Source organism: Camelus dromedarius, chromosome 1 (genome assembly GCF_036321535.1).
Source record: "Camelus dromedarius isolate mCamDro1 chromosome 1, mCamDro1.pat, whole genome shotgun sequence".
Classification (NCBI taxonomy): Eukaryota; Metazoa; Chordata; class Mammalia; order Artiodactyla; family Camelidae; genus Camelus; species Camelus dromedarius.
Genome location: NC_087436.1, coordinates 104,203,432 through 104,224,340, shown reverse-complemented (window position 1 = coordinate 104,224,340; position 20,909 = coordinate 104,203,432). Strand labels below are relative to the sequence as shown.

Genomic DNA, 20,909 nt, shown 5'->3' with positions numbered 1-20,909 from the left:
TCCCTGGTGACATATGGTGTGGAACGTCTTTCATATGCTTATTATCAGTCTATATGTCTTATTTGGTGAAGTGTCTGTTAAGGTCTTTGGCCCACTTTTTAATTGGGTTTTTTGTTTTCTTAGTGTTGAGTTTTAAGAGTTCTTTGTAAATCTGCAATAACAGTTCTTCATCAGATGTGTCTTTTGCAGAGCATGGTTTTCAATTTTAATGAAGCCAGGTTAGTCACTATTTCTTTCATGGATCATGTCTTTGGTGTTATATCTAAAAAGACATCACTATACCTGAGGTCATCTAGGTTTTCTTCTGCTATCTTCGAGGAGTTTTATAGTTTTGCATTTTACATTTAGGTCTGTGATCCATTTTGAGTTAATTTTTGTGAAGGATGAAAGATGTGTGTCTAGATTAATTTTTTTTGCATGTGAATATCTGTTTCAGTATAATTTGTTGAAAACACTGTCTTTACTCCTTTGTATTGTGTTTGCTTTTTGTCAAAGATCTCTTGACTATATTTATGTGGGTCTGTTTCTGGAATCTTTATTCTGTTTTATTGATCTATTTGTTTTTTTGCCACACCACACTGTCTTGATGACTGTGGTTTTATAGTAAGTCATGAAGTTGAGTAGTGTGTCAGCTCTCCAACTTTGTTCTTCTCATGCAATGTTGTGTTGGCTATTCTGGGTCTTTTTGCTTTTCCACATAAACCTCAGAATCAGTCTGTTGATGTTGACAAAACAGCTTACTGGGATTTTGATTAGGATTGCATTGAATCTGTAGATGAAGTTGGGAAGAATGCATGTCTTTACAATATTGAGTCTTCCTAGACATGAACATGGATATCTCTCTATTTATTTGTTTCCTCTTTGATTTTGTCCATCAGAGTTTTATAGTTTTCCTCATATAGATCTTGTACATATTTTGTTAGATTTATACCTAAGTTGACATCATTTTTGGGTAGTAATATAAATATTTTGTTTTTAATTTCAAATTTCACTTGTTCATTGCTTGTATATAGGAAATTTAATTTTGTATATTAATCTGATATCTTACAACCTTGCTGTAATTGCTCAGTAGTTTCAGAAGTATTTTGATCTGGTCTTTTGGATTTTTTACGTAGACAATCATGTCATTTGTAAACAAAGACAGTTTTATTTCTTCCTTCCTGATCTGTATACCTTTTGTTTCCTTTTCTTGTTGTATATCATTAGTTAGAAATTCCAGCATGATTTTGAAAGGAGTGGTGAGATGGGACACCCTTACCTTGTACCTGATTTTAGGGGAAAAACCTTGAATATCTCACCCTTAAGTATGATGTTAGCTGTACATTTTTGGTAAATATTCTTTATTAAATTGAGAAGTTCCCTTCTATTCCTAGTTTACTGAGAGTTTTTATTGTGAATGTGTGTTAGATTTTTCCAGATGCTTTTTCTGTACCTATTGATATGATCATGTGTTTTTTTCTTTTTTATCCTGTTGATGTGATGGACTACATTAACTGATTTTCAAAAGTTGAACCAGTCTTGCAGACTTGGGATAAAATCCACTTAGTTGTGATGTATAATTCTGTGTTTACATTGTTGGTTTGATTTTGCTAACATTTTGCGGAGAATTTTTACGTCTGTGTTCATGAGAGATATTCATCTGTAGTTTTCTTTTCTTGTAATGTCTTTGTCCTGTTTTGGTATTAGGCTAATGCTGGCTTCATAGAATAAATTAGGAATTATTCCCTATGCTTCTGTCCTTTGAAAGAAATTGTAGAGGATTGGTAGAATTTCTTCCTTAAATGTTTGGTAGAATTCACCAGTGAACCCCTCTGGGCCTGTTAACTGTCTGTTTTGAAAGGATATTAGTTGTTAAATCAATTGCTTTAATAGATACAGGCCTATTCAGATTGTCTGTTTCTTCTTGTGTGAATTTTGGCAAATTGTTTTGTGAAGTAATTGATCCATTTTACCTGGATTATCAAATTTGTGGGCAGATTATTCATTTATCCCTTTCATAGTTCATAGTATTCCTTTATTATCTTTTTTAATGTCCACATGATCTGTAGTGATGTTTCTTCTTTCATTTCTGATTTGGGTAAGTTGTGTCCTTTCTGTTTTTTTTTTTTCAGTTAGCCCGGCTAGAGGCTCACCAGTTTGATTGACCTTTTCAAAGAACCAGCTTTTGGTTTCGATGATTTTTCTGTTTTGATTTCCTGTTGTTAATTTCATTTATTTCTGTTCTAAGTCATATCATTTCTTTTCTTCTGCTTACTTTCAATTTAATTTGCCTTTTTCTAGTTTCCTAGAGTAAAAACTAAGATTATTGATTCTAGATCTTTCTTGTTTTCTAATAATATGCATTCAGTTTTATAAATTTCCCTCCAAGCACTACTTTTACCGCATCCCATGAATTTTACTAAGCTACATTTTCATTTAGTTCAATGTATTTTAAAATTTCTTTTGAGATTTCTTCTTTGACCCATGTGTTTTTTAGAAGTATGTTGTTTAATCACTATGTATTTGGGGGTTTCCAATTATCTTTCTATTATTGACTTCTAGTTTAATTCCACTGTGGTCCGAGAGCTGACATTGTATGATTTCTGTTCTTTTAAATTTGTTAAGGTTATGTTTTATGACCCAGAATGTGGTCTATCTTGGTGAAAGTTCCATGTGAACTTGAGAAATATGTATATTCTGTTGTTGTTGGATGAAGTAATAAATAGATGTCCATTGTATCAAGTTAATCGATGGTATTGTTGAGTTCAACCTTGACCTTACTGATTTTCTGCCTCCTGAATCCATTTCTGATAGAGAAGTGTTGAAGTTTTATTTCAACTGGAAGTGCATGGTATACTTAGTAAATGATGTGGATAACAATTTTTGAAAGAAAACAGTCAGACCTTTCCTACCATATATAAAAATAAGTTCCAGGTAGATTATAAGTATTTAAATTAAAACATAGCAATTTTAGGAAGATATTTTTGTAAACATGTAGTGTAGGAGAGGCTTGTGTAAGGCAAGAAGCCTAGAACATAAAGAATTTTTTAAAAGATTTTTTTTAAAACTTTGCCAATGTGAACCATAAACAAAAATCAAATAACACAATTTAATTTGAAGAAAAAGCTTTTGTAACACAAATGACAAAGGGATAATCCTACTTATAAAAAAGAGTCTGACAAATTACTAAAATAAATATAATCTAGAGGAAAATAGGTAAATCATTGAAGTGGAAATTCAAATGGCTGATAAGCATATGAAAGAATGTTCAACTTTACTGGTATTTGAGAAAGTGCAAATTAATACAACAATATGATAAGCCATTTTTTATCCATGGAAAAGTTAAAATGATGAGGATATAGGTAAACTTTTACTCTCATGGGGTGCTGGTGGGAATTTGAATTGATGCTTTTTTGGAAAGTAGGCAGTCTGTAGTACAACTAAAGATATATGTAGCCTTCAGCCTTCAATCCTAATGTTGCCAGTGTATCGCATAGACACAAAAGCATATGTGCATGGGGATATTTATTGCAGTATTTGTTGTGACAAACAACTAGAAACAACCTGAATATCCATCTATAGGGGGATGGTTAAATAAATTGTGATACACTGGCAGCACTGCTTTAAAAATATTAAAGTGTATGTAGTTATTAAAAAGAATAAGATAGATATATATTTGTTGACAGAGATGACATATCACTGGAAGCTGAATAATAAATATAGAGTGATTCCATTTTATGTTAAAAAACCATAACTAAAATCCCTAACTATGATATATGTTTGTATAAGCATGAAGAAAATTACGGAAAAACACAAATTATAATAATGTTATAGATACAACATAAATAAAATGTTTCTTCAGGGAGGTGGGATGGAAGAAAGAAAGATTATTAGCTTTTTCTTTATCCAGCTTCAGACTGCCTCACTTATTTTAATGGTCATATATCATTTTTTAATTTTAAACTTACTGTATTTTTAAAAAGAGACATGACTCTAAGCTTCTCAACTTTTCCACTACGTTCACTAGAAAACATTAAAGTATAATACTATGCCCTTTGCCAGTTGTCAAGGATTGGTATTTGAATTAGGTGTTGTTCCTGCCTTTAAAAATGTTCTTTTACTCTAGCCAGAGAGATGAATTTAATGTATACAATAGAGTAAATAAAATAGTAAATTATTTTGCTCAGGTAAGAAGTCAAAACATCATCATAAAAAAAAAAAGAAATCAAAACATCATGAATGAGAACAAAGTAAGGCTTTTTATTTAAAATTAAAGTGACTAAAAATAGCCAGTAAATCCCCAGATTATCTTGAGGCAAAGAGCACTTTGACTCAAATCAGAGAACTGTGTATTAAGAGTCTTTTCAAGGCAAATAAATCATATTTCAGGAAAAATAGGGTTGGGAATCACTCTGCCAAGGCAGCTGCGTTCAACAGATATTCTTCTTTGTCCCAGATGACCCTGTTTCACACCTCTTGCTTGTTTGAGGGAGTATCTTCAGAAAGAATCACACAGACTGGTGTGTACTGATGGAGCCTAGCAGTATGGGTCTGGGCAGAAACCAGGGGTCGAGTGCCTGGGAGATGGCTGGAGGGTTTGGGAGGAACACAGGGATCAGCTAAAGTAATGAGATGATATTTCCATCTCTTTAACACAGCTACTACCCTCTTACTCTTAACCTTCTTCTTCTTTTTTTTTTTCTAACCTTTATTATGAATGCCTGACCCGCTATTAATCTGATGCTTAACTGGATTACATCTTAAATCTCTCCTCCCTCTTTCCCTTCCTCTGGCTTTCCTTCTTTTCCTTCCCTCCCCTTTTCTCTCCTTCCTGTCTTTCCCCTCTTCCTTCTATTTCTTATTCTCTATTAAATTAAACATTAGCGTAGGCATATCACTGTTTAGAGTTAATCAGGTTTTCTATTGCTGTAGTACCATATTCTATTATTTTTTAAAACCTGACTTTTTTTCTTATGCTATTTGATTGCTTTTACTACCTCAGGGATGATTTAGTATGTTTAAATTTTTTTTATTTTATAGTAATTAAGGTTTTAGAAAGACAGTATAGGGTAGTCATTCTAGGTTTTTATATAGATTCTGGGGCCAGGTTTCCTGGGATCAAATCTTACTACCTTTGTAGTCTTGGACAGCAAGTTGAACTGTTTTATTCTGTTGGCATGGGTTTAAATAGATTAAGCCATGTATAGTGGGTAAAACAGTTCCTGGAACCTAATAATTACTTAATAAGCACTGTGTTTGCTATTAAAGTTAAATTACAGTTAATCAGTTTAGCAAGCATTGATTGAATGCCCACCACGTGTCAGATTTGATCCTAACTGATGGGATTAGGATACACATTGAGCATCCACTGTTGGCCAGACATAGAGACTGTAGCGAGTAAAATAAAGTCCTTATCCTCTAGTGTTTATAGTCCTAGAGGATACTACTTATTAAAGTTTGAGGCTGACTTTATAAATGTGATTGATTTTTAATGTTTTTGTTTGTTTTATTTTTAAATCTAGGACATCTTGTATTATGAGCAGCTTAAGACAAATGTGATACAACATGACCTTTTGGTGGACAGTCTAATTTATAAAGTAAGTACAAGTGTACATAGTTTTTCCATTTCTTTAAAATCAGTAAGCAATTATTGAGAGTTTTCAACATTCAGGGACTGCATTATATATGATGATACCTATTAGCCTTGAAAAATAATTTTAAGTGATCATTATACTTTATAAGTTTAGTTTGACCTTCAAAATTTGTAGTTTCCATTCAGTGTTATTTTTTTCCTCTTTGAAGCTAACCTCTCAAGATCCTTGCCTGGCCCTCCCATTTTTGGATTAAGAGAATGATAAGCATTCCTTGTCCTTATAAATACAAGTTTTTCACAGACTAAAAAAGCAACTAAAAGGAAAACTAGACTATGGAACTTTTATCTTATTTATCTCATGATTCTTTAGGGCCTACTTATTTATTTGTTTTATTATGTTGAAGTCATGTTTTATTTTTAATTTATTCTACTTTCACACCATATAATTAAGCACATCTCAAGTTTTAGATAGGGATACATTGAGGTTTTGTTCCTAGGCATCTGATATTAAGTTGAGAGTCAAGATGTAGATGCTGAAAGCATGATGTAGGATATGACTGATTCTAGATTAATAATTGGGTTGTTTATTGACTGTCCTGTATAATTGGATTACCACATTCTGTTGATTCTTTTTTTGTGGTTGGCTTTATTCCTCTGATAATTTTGTAAGTTTGAAAAGCTAAAGCTCTAACCTGTTCTTAGAAACAATGATCAGTGTATATATATATACATATATATATATGTATATGTATCTCAATAAACTAAAAAAAGTGCAGTATATTGTATATATGTATTTACATGCAATATAATGTATATGTGCAAACTGTAATTCTACCTAATGAAACTGAAAAAGGAAAATTTTTTTTAAATAATTGGGTTGTTTTAAAAATAGATTTTAGATTTAGAATTTGTAACATAGAGGAGTCGGTCATATATTCCAGATCTCAGAAACAGGGGACAGAAGATTACACATTGAGAATTTAAAGATTTGTCTCAGGAGAACATGGCCAAGGTTAATAATAATGACTACTAGCATTTAATGATTGCTTACTATGTGCCATATGTTGTTCCAAACTCTTTCCATAAATTGTCATTTGATTCTGACAGCTACCTTAAGGGTACTATATATACAAGCATCTGGGCTGTAAATGATAAATGCATTGTTTTTTCTTGGAAAAACACGTGTATTCTGCAAAATCATGCATTAAAAATAATGTTTATGGGGGAAATAGTATTGGGGTAGCTTTCGCAACTTTGTAACCAGAGTGCTAACGAAAACAAGAATTCATAGCTGGGGATATGAACTGGACAGCTCAGGCAGGCTGCTTCTGCAGGAGCTATTAAAAATGTACAAAAATAATGAAGTGTAAATGCTAAAATAATGCAGATAGAAGTGGTGCGCTGGGCCACTGAGGCTGCTGTTCAAGTGGGTGCAAGAGGAAATGCAGCAGCAAAGAGATGTGCAAGGCTAGGGGATGTGCTTCTCCAGAGTGGGGGCCCCCAGTGCACTCATTCATTTTTCATTTTCCTGAAATACAGTTATAAGGGCTCATGCCTGTGCAGCAGCTGAGCTGAAGGCTTTTTCCTTTCCTACTGGAGGTTATAATTCTACTCCTGCTGTTCTGGCTCTTCTTTTTTAAAGAAAAATCACATATGAACCAACATTATTTCTAAGTGATACTGACATCTTTCCCTTACTCACCAGCCACATATTGATACATGTGTTACAGCAAAACAGGAAGTACTGTCACTTCACCATTGTACAGATGAGGGAAGCAAGGTAAAGAAATATTAAAGAAATGTGTTTAAATTTCACATATTAAGTAGCAAAGCCAAGATTTGAACCTAGGTAATCTGACTTCACAATCGTACCTTTAACCACTTTGCTCTACAGGGAGGAAAGATGAAAGTGAAGAGAATGCAAGATGTTTTCATCAAAAGTCTTGACTCTCACAGAGGTTTTACATAGATTTAGATCACAGATACTACTGTTAACTTTGAGGTCAAATGATCGTGCTCAGAGGATTATTTTAGCAACAGCCTACAAGATCTTTGGGCTTTAAGACCTTCAACCTCTTTTCTGTTCAAATGAGAGAAGGCTCACAAGAGAAGTTCAGAAAATCGAAGAGTGCTAGCATGAGAGTTCTCTTGGCTGCCAGCATGAATTTCCACTAGAATCAGTAAAGAAAATCTGCTGTGAGAAAGAGATGGACAGTTTGTATCTGAAGAATTGACTATAAATTTTGGTAGAATCAATCCTGACTGTCCAGAACATGAGTGTTTTTAGGAAGATCTCTGTCTCTAGTTGTTCCTGACTTGTGTTAGTTGAGCTCTGCGATCTTGTTGGAGCAACTCCAAACGTTATTAAAGTCAGCCCTTGAGGGAATGAACGTTTTAAAAAATTATTTGAAGGTTCATTACAACTCCCTTTGGCAAAGACTCATTCTTAATTTAACTGAAACTAAAGTAGAATTATTTTAGTGGTTAAAGAAATGAATGAAAGAAACACAGCAGTGCTTAAATACAGAACACCAAGCCCTCCTTAAGCTAAAATATTAAATGGTCTTCTCTGGACTACATATTTTTTTCTACAAACCTGCTTTGAATCCACACCATCTACAGTTTTCCACTACTTACTATGATCTGACAGTTTATGCCAGTGTTTCTCAACTTTTTCTTCATTATTATACCCCTAAAGAGAAAAAATTCTTTAATATAAAAAATGAAATACTAAAGAATAAGATTTTGTTGGGTAGGGATAAGCTTTGGAGGTCCACAAACCATTGTACTATGTAAAAATTTTGGGTTCCCAGGACCCAATTCCCACCCCCTTAGAGGCAATACTATCCCTGTTGAGACTGCATGATCTCTACGGCTGCCTATGTTGTGATTTAGACTGGCTCCTTTCCCTTCTCTTAATCTGTGTCTTTCAGTTTTTCCAGATTTAGCACACATCCACTGCCTTCGAAGTCATCCATAATTCATTTCATTCTCTCCTAATTGCTGCTTTGATTAACAGCCCAATTGAATTTTGTAGGCTGAGCAATATTATCATGGATTTCTGCTATATTTCTTTGTAATTGTTCCAGTATTTCTACTATGTATATTTTCTTGCTGGTGAGATTGAAATAAACATTGTCTTTGTTTGTTTGGCAAGCGATGACTTGCAAGTGAATAATCACAAAAACACAAAAGATTTTTGGTATTTTGAGGGAATGGCAAGAATGTGGACTTGAACAGTGGAGGATGAGATTGGAACAATAATTTGAGGCCAGATTGTTATAGTTGCTTTTGGATGTTATGTTTACATCTGTTTTTCTAATTTCAAGAGACCTAAATATTATATTTAAAGGGGATAAAATTGAAATAAATAATAAAGAAGTACTAATGGAACCAAAAACGTCTGAACAATTTGAGGTCAAATAATGTATCTCATATATTAGTTGAGTAAATTTATAAGTTTGCGTGTGATAAGTACAGTGATAAAATCTAATTGAAACATTTATAGTCATACCTAAAGTAATCAAATCATTGCAGTATTATTTCTAGATGTTGCTTTTATGTCTTAGTACTATAGACACATTCATTTAGGTTTTTTTCATTGCTCTCTACTTTTAATTATAGGATGTGAAGTTGACAGCAAGCAATGATGATTATTATTTTGTATTTGAAGATTATTTATATCAGGTAAGTTGAAAAATTAAAATGTATAGTTCTTGTTTTAAATTCTCTAACTCAAGATACTTTAGAAAATACCTGTGTTGTTAACTAAATCCTCCTGAAGTCCAAGCCATGTTTATTATCAAATTAAATGTTCTAAGTTTGGGATAAGGTTAACTTTTGTTCTTATGTGGGACTAGGTGGAAGAATAAGAGCTACATGTCTTCTCCAGCCAGGAGAGGTAAAGGCACAGATTCTTAAATTCAACGTCAGATTCATGTTTAAGCCATCCCAAGATGTTTAGAGAAAGCATTTTATTGATACTTTTCTATTAAAGGTATTGAATAAATAATTAAATGTCTTGAAATCAGTTTGAAGTGTTATGATTCAAGCATTTTGACTCTTTGATCATTTTCATATGCTGATATTGTAGATGTTTAGATTTACCTAGATCTTTTTCATATCTACTAAAATAGAAACATCTTAATCACAAATAGGAAATATGTAGTTTATGTAGAATTGCCTAAATGATATCCTCTTTTAAAAGATCACACATAGATAGATAGATTAATAATTTGATTTTGAGTGAATATCAATATGTGTTGTGGAGAAAATGTCTAGATTCCACATGGTAACTCCTGCTTGATTAAATGTAAATCAGTCCCAGCTGTTTGGATTAGCAGGTTTCTGATTGGTAATAGTGGCGGTAATTATGCATCTGTTTAAGAAAAAAAGAGTTAAATGAGAATCTCTCAAGCAGGTTTAATTAATCATACATTCCAAGAACTGAAGTCCAAAGACTTTATAAAATTTATTTGTAAAATTAAAGTTTGAAATAACCCTGGAAACAATGTTAAGGAAATTTCCAGTGATTTCAAATATACCATTAATTTTTTTATTTTAAAAAATAGTAAAGATTTAAAATCCCATTCTTTAATATAGTTATTAATTAAAAGTTGGAAAATACAAAAATCTGAAAGTTTATTTTTTTATGTAGGTAATATGTAGCCTGGTACTTTGCTTAGTACTCAGTAAAATTTTGAATGTACAATAAAGTTAATTCTTTATTTATATAGTTTCTGTACTTAACTATATTGAGTGGAAATTACCACTTTTGGAATAGTAACATAGGGAGGCCCACAGAACCATTCCTAGTAGAAAAATCATAACTGGTGAAAATTATTTAAAAAAAAATTTAAACTATCTGGAAACTGTTTTAAGGTCATACATGAAGTCAGCAAATTAAAAAAAAATATTATTCAAGAAAAGCTACTGAATCTCAGTAAGAACAGTCTGTAGCCCTGAAACCATGATGCACTTTCTCCCCTCATAGCCCCCAGATCAGCATGATGGGAGCTTCAATCCAGCTTGAGTGTGGCCAGGAAGAAGGGGTTCCCTTTCCCTGTAACTTCTAGTCAAGGGCTACAGTATCTCTGCAGGAGGGGCGGGTGGCCAGTATTTCTCATGCTCTTCAGCTCTGTGTTACAGATGCTAAATTGCAGGAGAATGCTGCCAAGAAGTCAGGGGCTCCCTGCTTCCACTCATAGGGCAGACTTTTGTTGAGAGCAGGAATGAGTAACCTCCATATCGTTTTCCATAGTGGTTGTACCAACTTGCATTCCCACCAACAGTGCACTAGAGTTCCCTTTCTCCATACCCTTGCCAACACTTGTCTTTTTTGGTGGGGGGGGGGGGCTGGTATTTTTGATGGTAGCCATTTGAACAGGTATAAGGTGATAACATATTGTGGTTTTGATTTGCATTTCCCTGATGATTAGTGATGTTGAGTATCTTTTCACGTACCTGTTGGCCATTTGTATGTCTTCTTTGGAAAAACTTCTATTCAGTTCCTTTGCCCATTTTTTCAGTTGGGTTGTTTGTTTTTTCCTATTGGATTGTATGATTTCTTAATATATTTTGTATATTAACCCCTTATCAGATATATGATTTGTAAATATTTTCTCCTATTCCATAGGTTGCTTTTTCACGTTATTTCTGTTGTGTGTTTGCGTGCACCCGCATGTGTGTTTATGTATGACATAAGAAAGAAGAAAGCCTTTTCTTGTCACTAATTATAGGCTTTCCTTTGTCAGAGCTGTCTAGCAACACAACTGCTCTATAGGGAAACTGTTGATGATAATGGAGAGAACTTAATATTTCTGGTCATGCTCTTGGTCATAACACATTTATTGAGTTTTGTGATGAGACTACAAAATTAGATGGCGTATGGCATTGCTGTTGTCTGTATATAAATGAGAAGACATCCAGTAATCCTCTTGAAGGAAAATCTGGGCCTGTGTTACAAGGATACACAGGTACTCTTCTGAGTAACTCAGTTACCTAAATTTCATAGGCAACAGCACTGCATATTATAGAAAGAATGTTTTGAGTAATAAGTCAACTTTTTAGTATTCTAATGTTTAGTTTTTATTTTGCATGAAATTTGTAAAAATACTTAGTGGTGTTGAAAGTTTTAAATTATGTCAGAGTTTTAAAATGTGTTCAAACAGAAGACAATCCTTGTTCCATGGCAGTAAATTGGGTAGTTTGATAATATCATTTTCAGGTTCTACTACTTAATGACATCATGACAACCTACAAAAGTTAACTTATTGTCCGAAATGTGTAAGATATTTATAGGGAAGAATTTTTATATAGTAAAGGGAAGGCACGGGAATTGACTCTTCCTAGTGTGTGACAAATCCTCTGTCATGTGCTTGGCGTGTCTAGCATGTGCTTAGTGGCAGCACTGACATATTAGAGTGTGCCAGACTTACAGACATTTAATGCCATTGAGTGGAGTTAAGAAAGGCCCAGGTGCAATCAGATAACCTTTAATCATGTATTCATGTCAAATTATTACTTTTTAAATTGAAGTATAGTTGATTTACAATGTTGTGTTAATTTCTGGTGTACAGCAAAATGATTATATATATATTTAGTTTTATATATATATATATATAAACACACACATGGATTTTCTTATTGAAGTACAGTCAATTACAGTATGTCAGTCTCTGGTGTACAGCATAATGTCCCAGTCATGCATATACATACATATATTCATTTTCATATTTTTTCTTTAAAGGTTATTACAAGATACTGAACATAGTTTCCTGTGCTATACAAAAGAAACTTTTTTCCATTTTTATATATGGTGGCTAACATTTGTAAATCTCAAACTCCCAAACGTATCCCCTCCCACCCCCTTTCCCCAGTAACCGTAAGATTGTTTACTAAGTCTGAAGTCTGTTTCTGTTTTATAGATGAGTTCATAGTGCCTTTTTTTTTTTGAGTGATATCATATGGTATTTTTCTTTCTCTTTCTGGCTTACTTCACTTAGAATGACAATCTCTAGGTCCATCCATGTTGCTGCAAATGGCATTACTTTATTCTTTTTTATGGCAGAGTAGTATTCCGTTGTGTAAATATACCACAAGGTTTTTATCCAGTCATTAGTCGATGGACATTTAGGTTGGTTCCATGTCTTGACTATTGTATATAGTGCTGCTATGAATATTGGGGTGCATGTATCTTTTCATATTAGAGTTCGCTCCTATGTATGTGTTCTTTTCCTATTCCTTTCCACCATGGTTTATGTGTAAATAGTACTGCTATGAATGTTGGAACGTGTGTATCTCTCTGAATTAGAGTTTTCTCCAGATATATCCCTAGTACTGGGATTGCTGGATCATATAGTAACTCCAATTTTAGTTTTTTTTTAAGGAACCTCCATACACTTTTCCATAGCAGCTGTACCAATTTACATTCCCACCAACAATGTAAGAGGGTTCACTTTTCTCCACACTGTCTCCAGCATTTATTATCTGTAGACATTTTAATGATGGCCATGCTGACTGGTGTGAGGTGATACCTCATTGTAGTTTTGATTTGATTTCTCTAATAATTAGTGAAGTTGAACATATTTTCATTTGCCTCTTAGGCATCTGTATATCCTCTTTGCAGAAATATCTATATAGGTCTGCCCATTTTTTTATTGGGTTGTTCTTTTTTTTTTTTTTATTGAGTTGTATGAGCTGTATGTATATTTTGGAAATTAAACCTTTGTCAGTTGCATTGTCTGCAAGTATTTTCTCCCGTTCTGTAGGTTGTCTTTTCATTTTGTTTATGAAAGCTTATAAGTTTGATTAGGTCCCATTTGTTAATTTTTGTTTTTATTTCTATTGCTTTGGGAAACTGTTATGTCAAATTATTGAGTGTTCTGATATAGGCACTGTGTTAGGTGCTGCATAAGATGTTTATTAAGCTTACATTATAGTGAAAAATCAGGGAAAGGCAAATACATAGTTATAATCTGATAAATGCTCTCATAAAGGTTTATGCAGTGTTCCATGCAAATACAATTAATGCGGAAATCAATTCTGGGAGTAGTCCAGCTTAGTTGTGGTTTCAGAATAGACATGTTACAAGAACTGTCTGTTCTTTTTCCTTTATTTTTAAAAATGTTTATTTTTATTGAAGTATGGTTGACATGCAATATTATGTTAGTTTCAAGTGTACATCATAGTGATTCAACACGTATATGCATTATGAATTGATCACCATGATAAGTCTAGTAACCATCTGTCACCACACAAAGTTATTCCAGTATTATTGCCTGTACTCCCTGTGCTGCACATTACATCCCCATGACTTACTTATTTCATAACTGGAAGTTTGACCTCTTAACCCCCTTCACCTATTTTGTCCACTCCCTCCCCTCTGGCTACCAGCAATTTGTTTTCTGCTATGAGTCTATTTGTGTGTTTGTTTGTTTGCTTGTGGTTATTTTAATTTTTTTAAGATTCCACATATAAATGAATGGTTTTCACATGGTTTTTGTCTTTCTCTGAGATAATGTCTGGTTCTTAAAGGCAAGGAGTGAGGAGGAGAATGGGAAAAACAAAAATAAACGTGAGCCATGTGCACAGGGTGATTAGTGAGGCGAGACGAGCTTAGCATGACAGCGAACAAGCAGTTCAGGCTAGCGTTAATGAGCACCAGATACAGAGCAAGGGCTGTGAACAGAAAGGGAACAGATGTGAAAGGCTGTCAATACCATGACCTGTCCTGTCACTTCCTCTTGAATACGTGTTCTGCTCCCTGCCCTTCTCCCACTTTCTAATAGTAATGACCTGACAAAACCTTAACCCTGGCTCGGTACAGCCCTCCACCAGCTCTGTAGCTGCAGTGTGTGCTTGCAAGTGGCTGGAAAAAACATGCAACCACGATAACGAGTTTTACTTTAAATTCACGACCACTAACCTTAAGAGGATCCTTAGTTCTACTGCATTTCCCTAGTCCAGTCATTCGTCCATTCTCCTAGAAGACTTCTTGCACATCCTCTCTCTTCAGATCTCCACCTCTTCTCTCTCAGTTCATGACTTTGAGTCCTGTTTCTGAAAAAAATAAAAGCTCTGAGAACCAGCCCTACATATACTCCCACCACCACATATATTTGACCTACCTGCATCTTCACCCATATACTCAGCTTTCCCTTCTTATTATGGGTAAACTATCTGTGCTTTTATTTATCATAAAGCCAGTCCCTGCATTTGGACACGAAAGCTTATCTCCCTGGTACTCAAGGGCAGTGCAATTGTTAGTATTTTCATTGTCAATTTTCCCATCTCTTTTGGGTCACTCTTCTCCGTATACAAATACACTGTTATTTCTCTCATCTGAAAAACAAAGCAAAATAAAGTGAAATAAAAGTCTTTCTTAATCCCACATCCCTTCCAGCTTCTTCTACTCCATTCCTCTGTTCCTTTTTTAACAAAACTTCTTTTTTTAAAAGTCTGTAGATATTGTTGATATGTGCTATCCTCCTGTTCTCTCTTGAACCTTCCTTAAAAAATCAGCCTTTTTTTTTGCCCAGCTGTCCCACCTAAGATCACAAGTGACTTCATACTGCTGAAGCCAGTGGTCATTTCCCACTTCTCAGCTCACTGTGTTTGATCACTCAGTCACACCCTCTCCTTGATTCTCTTTCTTCACTTGGCTTCTAGGATGTCATGCTTTCTGGTTTGCTTCATCTTACTAGCTGGCATTCTCCTTCACCTTTGCCAGGTTCTCTTCATCTCCCTGTCTTACCCTGGACCCCAAGGATAATTCCATGGACCTCTTTTTTCCCCCAGCGGCCATTGGTGATCTCATTTATTTTCATGGCTTTAAATACCATCTATACACTGATGACTGCCAGATTTATATCTCTTTCTGGACCTCTCCCTTCAACTCAAGGTATTTATCTGGTCTTGGGGAGCCGTTCTTCTGTCCAAAGTCTTATTTCTGCAGGCTCATCTCCTGACCACTTTTCGGTTCCTAACTAAAACACACAGCAAACTTCTCCCAAATGCATTATCCTTCTTGTCTGCTTGTTTTCTTCTGTAGCACTTAACACCACATAATATCCGAGATATTTTGGCTCTTTTCCCCTTCTCTCCTTTCACAAAAACATAAACAGTGTGAGGATAGGGATTTTTTTTTTTAATTCATGTGTTTATTCTCAGTCCCTAGAGCAGTGCCTGCCACATAATAGGTTTTCAAGTAAATACTTGTCAGAAAGAGGGAGGGAGAGAGAGAGGAAGAAAGAAAGTAGGAAGGAGCTGTCATTATAGGTAGAATCAGGAAGATTTTGGTGACTGGCTGTATATGCAGGTTGAGGGAGAAAGAAGAGTCAAGAATGACTGAGTTTTCAGGCTTTGGATAGTTACAAGCATGGTGATGATGGGAATTAAGCTTAGAGACACAGGAAGGATGTATAAGGTCAGAAGGCAGGGGGACAGGGCAGGGAAAGATTTTCTAAAGTATATTTTTCTCCATAAGAATGTGAGGAGAAGATGAGACCCCATGCCCAAGCAAGAAACTAGACCAGAAAAAAGTTCTTTATTTTTCTCCCGGTATTCTCTAATGATTGCAAGTGAGATTATCAACACTATCTTCATCATTTATTTATGGAGTGTTTATTAGGTGCCAAGATCTGCTCTAGACACTTACATACTTTGTAACTAATTCTTACAGCACCCGGGTAAGGTAGCTTTTTTCCTGTTTTATAGCTGAAGATGCAGAAGCTCAGAGTCCAAACTCATAGCTACCACGACCCAGGCTAGGTCTTTTCAATTTCAAAGCCCTGTAAGCCACATTGCCCTTTGATATAGGAAAATTTAAATCAGGGCAGAGTGTTTCAAAAAGTCATTCTTGAAAATTTATCATTTGAAAATTCTCCAGATTAGTTTGGATAAAAATGCAAGCACCACAAATTTAAAAATTTAGTTCTAAGTTAAAGTGATTGTCCAATTGAGATCTATTGTGTCTTTTGTACTTTTTATTACATAAATAACATTTCTCAGAAACATTCATTATATATTTTCAAAAGACTAAAGAAATTCTAGGCCCCAGTGACTCTTTTGCATCTGTGTGTAGAAATGTTGGGGACAGTTCTGCTGTATAAACTGTAGTTCAGAGTTACACGTCCAGCTTCCACTTACAGCTTTTCTAAATAAAGTAAATCATTACCATATATAACCTAATCCTCATAAAGTTCAGTTTTTACTTAATTAGTGAGTAATCAAAGTTAAATTTTCTAGTTAATTTGATTGAACTTGTCATCTTTCTGTAATTACATTCTAGCAAATTTACAGTTGAATTATCACGTCATTATAGATACTAAATTGGAATCTCGGAAGTTAAAACAGCAGTGCAGGTTACGCTGGGGGTTGGCAGCTCATTGCTTGCATGCTAGGGTTGCACACCGGTAGGTAATGCGTAACATCCCACCTCTGGCATTACCGCTACAGTCACTAACACTGTCCCAAGAGCAGCCTCAAGTATCTTGTCTTCTGTAGGACAATGGGGACTTGAGGGGTATATATTTAAACACAGAGCTTCTCCTGACGTTACTATGTTCCCACCAGCTTCTAAGGGAAAGTTAATATAAATATTTCTTTAGGAATCATTTTCCCTCTAGGCAACGGTAGAAAGATATTTGTAAGTATATTTTTCTCTTGCATTATTTTACTTGAAATGTATTAGTTTATTAGTTGTATTTGTTATTATATTAATTATATAAATTTATTTGTTATATTAATGGTACTAGTTTATTGTTTCTACTGTAACAATTAACACAAATTTAGTGGCTAAAAACAAATGTATTCTCTTACAGTTCTGTTTGAAGATTGGATGTCTTTTGAAATGGGTTTTAGTGGGCGAAAATCAAGCTGTTGTCAGGGCTGTGTTCCTTCTGGAGTAGAGTAAATTCCCTTCCTTTTCCAGCTTTCAGAGCACCTGCACTCCTTGGCTCATGGCCCCTTTCTCCGTCTTCAAAGCCAGCAGACAGCATCTTCAAGTCTCTCTCATTCTGATTCTGCTGCCTCTCTCTTTCATTTATAAGGATATTCATATATGTTTGAAGTGACACAATAAAGGCTATCATTTTGGCATTGTTAGAAATGGCATACAGTTGAAAATCGTTTAAATATTCATTTATAGCAGACTAAGCCATTAAATAAATCATGGTATATATAGCCCTTAAAATGTAACCCTTAAAATGAAGCAACTCTTTATAAAGCAACAGCATATTCATATATACTGGTATAAAAAGATCTCTAATTTCATTAAGTTTAAAAAAATCGGATACTGAACGTTGTATACGGTGTCTGCCCATTTGACCTGAAAATACTGTTGTCATAGTCACCAGTAACAATCCAGTGGCCCATGCTCAATCCTCCTAACTGATCTCTCAGCAGCATTTGACCTAGGTGTACCCTTTCTGCACTGGGCTTTCAAGACACACACTCTTTTTGGTTCTTTTTTTACTTTACCAGTTAACAGAGGCAAATCCAACATTTGGGGTACCTAAGGCTTCTACAATTTTGAGAGCTCTCTTTAAGAACAAGAGTATAATATTATAAATCTTTAAGAAAATATAATATTATAAATACCAAATCGGGTAAGAACATGTATAATTGATAGAATAACAATTTATTAGAATCATAAGAGATTTAGGTCCCTTTCTGAGATGTTATTAGGCAGTTTACTAGAAATGCATACATAGAGACTCTCCTTACCTACATCTCCCCGCAGTTCCCAGCACTGAGAGGGACCCATGCTAGTGAAGGGTACTGAAGTGCCTTCATTAGCATCATGGGAAACCCCCTCTCTTGTTTACTCCTCAGTCTCTAAGATTGGTTACTTCTCTTCTCTCTTATATCTTAATGTTAGAGTGTCCCGGATCTCAGTTCTTGGTTTTCTTTCTCTGGTTAGACTCACTCATTTGAAAATTTCACCAAGCTCACCTATCTTGTGGATTTCATTATCATCTATATGTTGATAACTTCCAAATTCATATCTTCAGTCCAAACCTCCCTCCTGTACTCCGGACTAGTATCTCCAACTACCTATTCAACATCCCCATTTAGTTATTTTGCAGATATCTCAAATTTGCAAGTTGAAAACTGAACCTCTGATCTTACTCCCCAAATATTTACTCAGCTTTTCCTGTCTCAGTAGATGGTGACTCCATCTTTCCACTCACTCAGATCATGCATCCTTCCAGTTGGCATCATCTTTGATTCCTTTCTCTCACACGCACCATCCAATCTGTTAGTAAATCCTTTTGGCCCGGTCTTTACATTGTATTTAAAATTTGACCACTTCCCTCCATTGTCATCATGCTGCAAGTTGGGTTCCACGGCAAGGAGACTCAGGTGGAAATGACCATGCCAAAGACTGATTAGGGAGCGCTGGTGGGCTCAACAGCTATAGCAGGCAGTGAGTGAAGCAGGACTGAGCAGGGGGAGAAGTCTAGCCGCAGTGGTTTAAGTGGAAGCCTCAGCTGCTGCTGCAGAGAGTTCTGATGAGGAGATAAATCCTCAGGTCTGTCCGGAGGCTGGGGTAAGAAGTGCAGACCTTTCTCCCGTGCATCTCATCAGTTGTCATTGGATGTAGGTCATTCCAGGGAAAGGGCATAATCCTTGAGGAAAATAGCTTTCTTCTGCAGAGGCCTTCCCTAAAAGGAGCTGCCTGCCGAGGGCAGCTGAGAGTTGTCTGCTGCAGCGCTGCGAGCAGCTGCAAAAGGTCCTTTATTCCTGAAGAGGGATCTGGGTGACACAGCCCAGTGGCCAACACATACAGCTACCATCTGAGTCCCAGCCACTGTCACTAGTCTTCCACAGGGCCTCCCTGCTTCTGCCCTTGACCCCCCCCCCCCAGCCAGTTCTCTTCACAGTGGCTAGAGTGATCCTGAGAAAATAAGTCAGATCATTTCACTCCTCTGCTGAAGCCCCTGCAGCAGATCTCCATTTCACTCCCAGTGAAAGCCAGTATCCTGACAATGGCCCACAATGCCCTGTATAATTTAACCTCTCTCACATTTCTCTTCCCACTCATCTGCTCCAGCCGCACCTGTTTCCATGCTGTTCCCCCGACACATCAGGCATACTCCTGCCCTAGCACCTTTGTGATCGTTGGCTCTTCCACCCAGAAGATATCCCCCAGATATGTATATGTTAACTTCCTCAAGTCCTTTCAAGTCTTTGATCAGATGTTACCATCTCAACGAAGCCTAATATGACCATTCTCTTTACAATGGCAATCATCCTTCCCCATTTCCCCTTTGCTTTGGTTCCATAGCACTCACCCTCTAATGTATTGTATAATGTAATTATTTATAATGCTTTCCGTTTATTACCCCTACCGTAATTAAGCTCCATAAGGTAGGGGTTTTTTTGTTTGTTTGTCTGTTTCCTTCATTGTATCCCAGGCACCAAACAGCTAGAACAGAGCCTGATACATAGTAGAAACAGAAGGAAACAATTAGTGAACTGATTGAAAAATCTGAGGAGGTCATCCAGAATGGCGCACAGAGGGATGGAAGTAACTAAGAGCTGTGGCAGGTTGAATAAGTGTCAGTCAATCTTAGGTCTCGCAGGGGTCAGGTAGAAGAGACTAGAGAATGTGAAAGAGGCCTCATCCACAAAGGTGATAGCTGAGATTTTCCCAGAAATGAAGATAAACAGAATTTCAAATTGAAGAAACATGATAGTCTTAAGTCATAGAAAAAAAAACCCCAAATTAAATATATTTGGGGGGAAAACTATAGAATATAGAATAAAATTAAAGTCACAGTAGTAGTAGTAGTAATTACAGCTAACATTGTAATAATATTCATCATATACTAGGCACTGTTCTAACCTATTTGTGAATATTAATTAATCCCCACAATAGATTTTGATGTAGGTATTATTATTGTATATATATTACATGGAGGAAACTGAGATACCAAGAAGTCCAGTAACTTGCCCAATGTTACACAGCCAGTAAGTGGTGGGGCTAGAGTTTGAACTCCAGCAGTCTAGTTTCAAAATAAATTCAGATAGGTTAATGATTTTACCACAAAATGAAACTATTAAAAATGCTAGACAGGATGCACTAGATTATATGGTGGCAAATCCAAAATCTCAGTGGCTTAAAACAACAAAGGTCTGTTTCTTGCTCATGGTCATGTCCATCCCAGATAGAATGGGGACCTAGCTCTGTGTCATCCTGACTCCGGAACCCAAGCTGATAGTGGAATCCTATCTGGAACACTGACGGTTTCCATGCAAAGGGAAAGAGGGAACCATGTTAACTACTCTGGTTCTTGGAGCTTTCATTTGGAAACTTTCAAGCGATGCATAT

The 20,909-nt window shown here is 35.5% G+C and overlaps 1 protein-coding gene across 3 annotated transcripts in view; it reads left to right on the top strand.

The window, feature by feature from the left end:
- Positions 1-20,909, top strand: part of TBC1D19 (TBC1 domain family member 19) — a 131,296-nt gene that overhangs the window by 73,586 nt on the left and 36,801 nt on the right. For all 3 annotated transcript variants that reach the window (XM_010988505.3, XM_064487636.1, XM_064487641.1), the window contains 2 exons: positions 5,502-5,576; positions 9,197-9,259. In XM_010988505.3, coding sequence (XP_010986807.1) covers positions 5,502-5,576; positions 9,197-9,259 — 138 coding nt within the window. The remainder of the gene's footprint in view (positions 1-5,501; positions 5,577-9,196; positions 9,260-20,909) is intronic.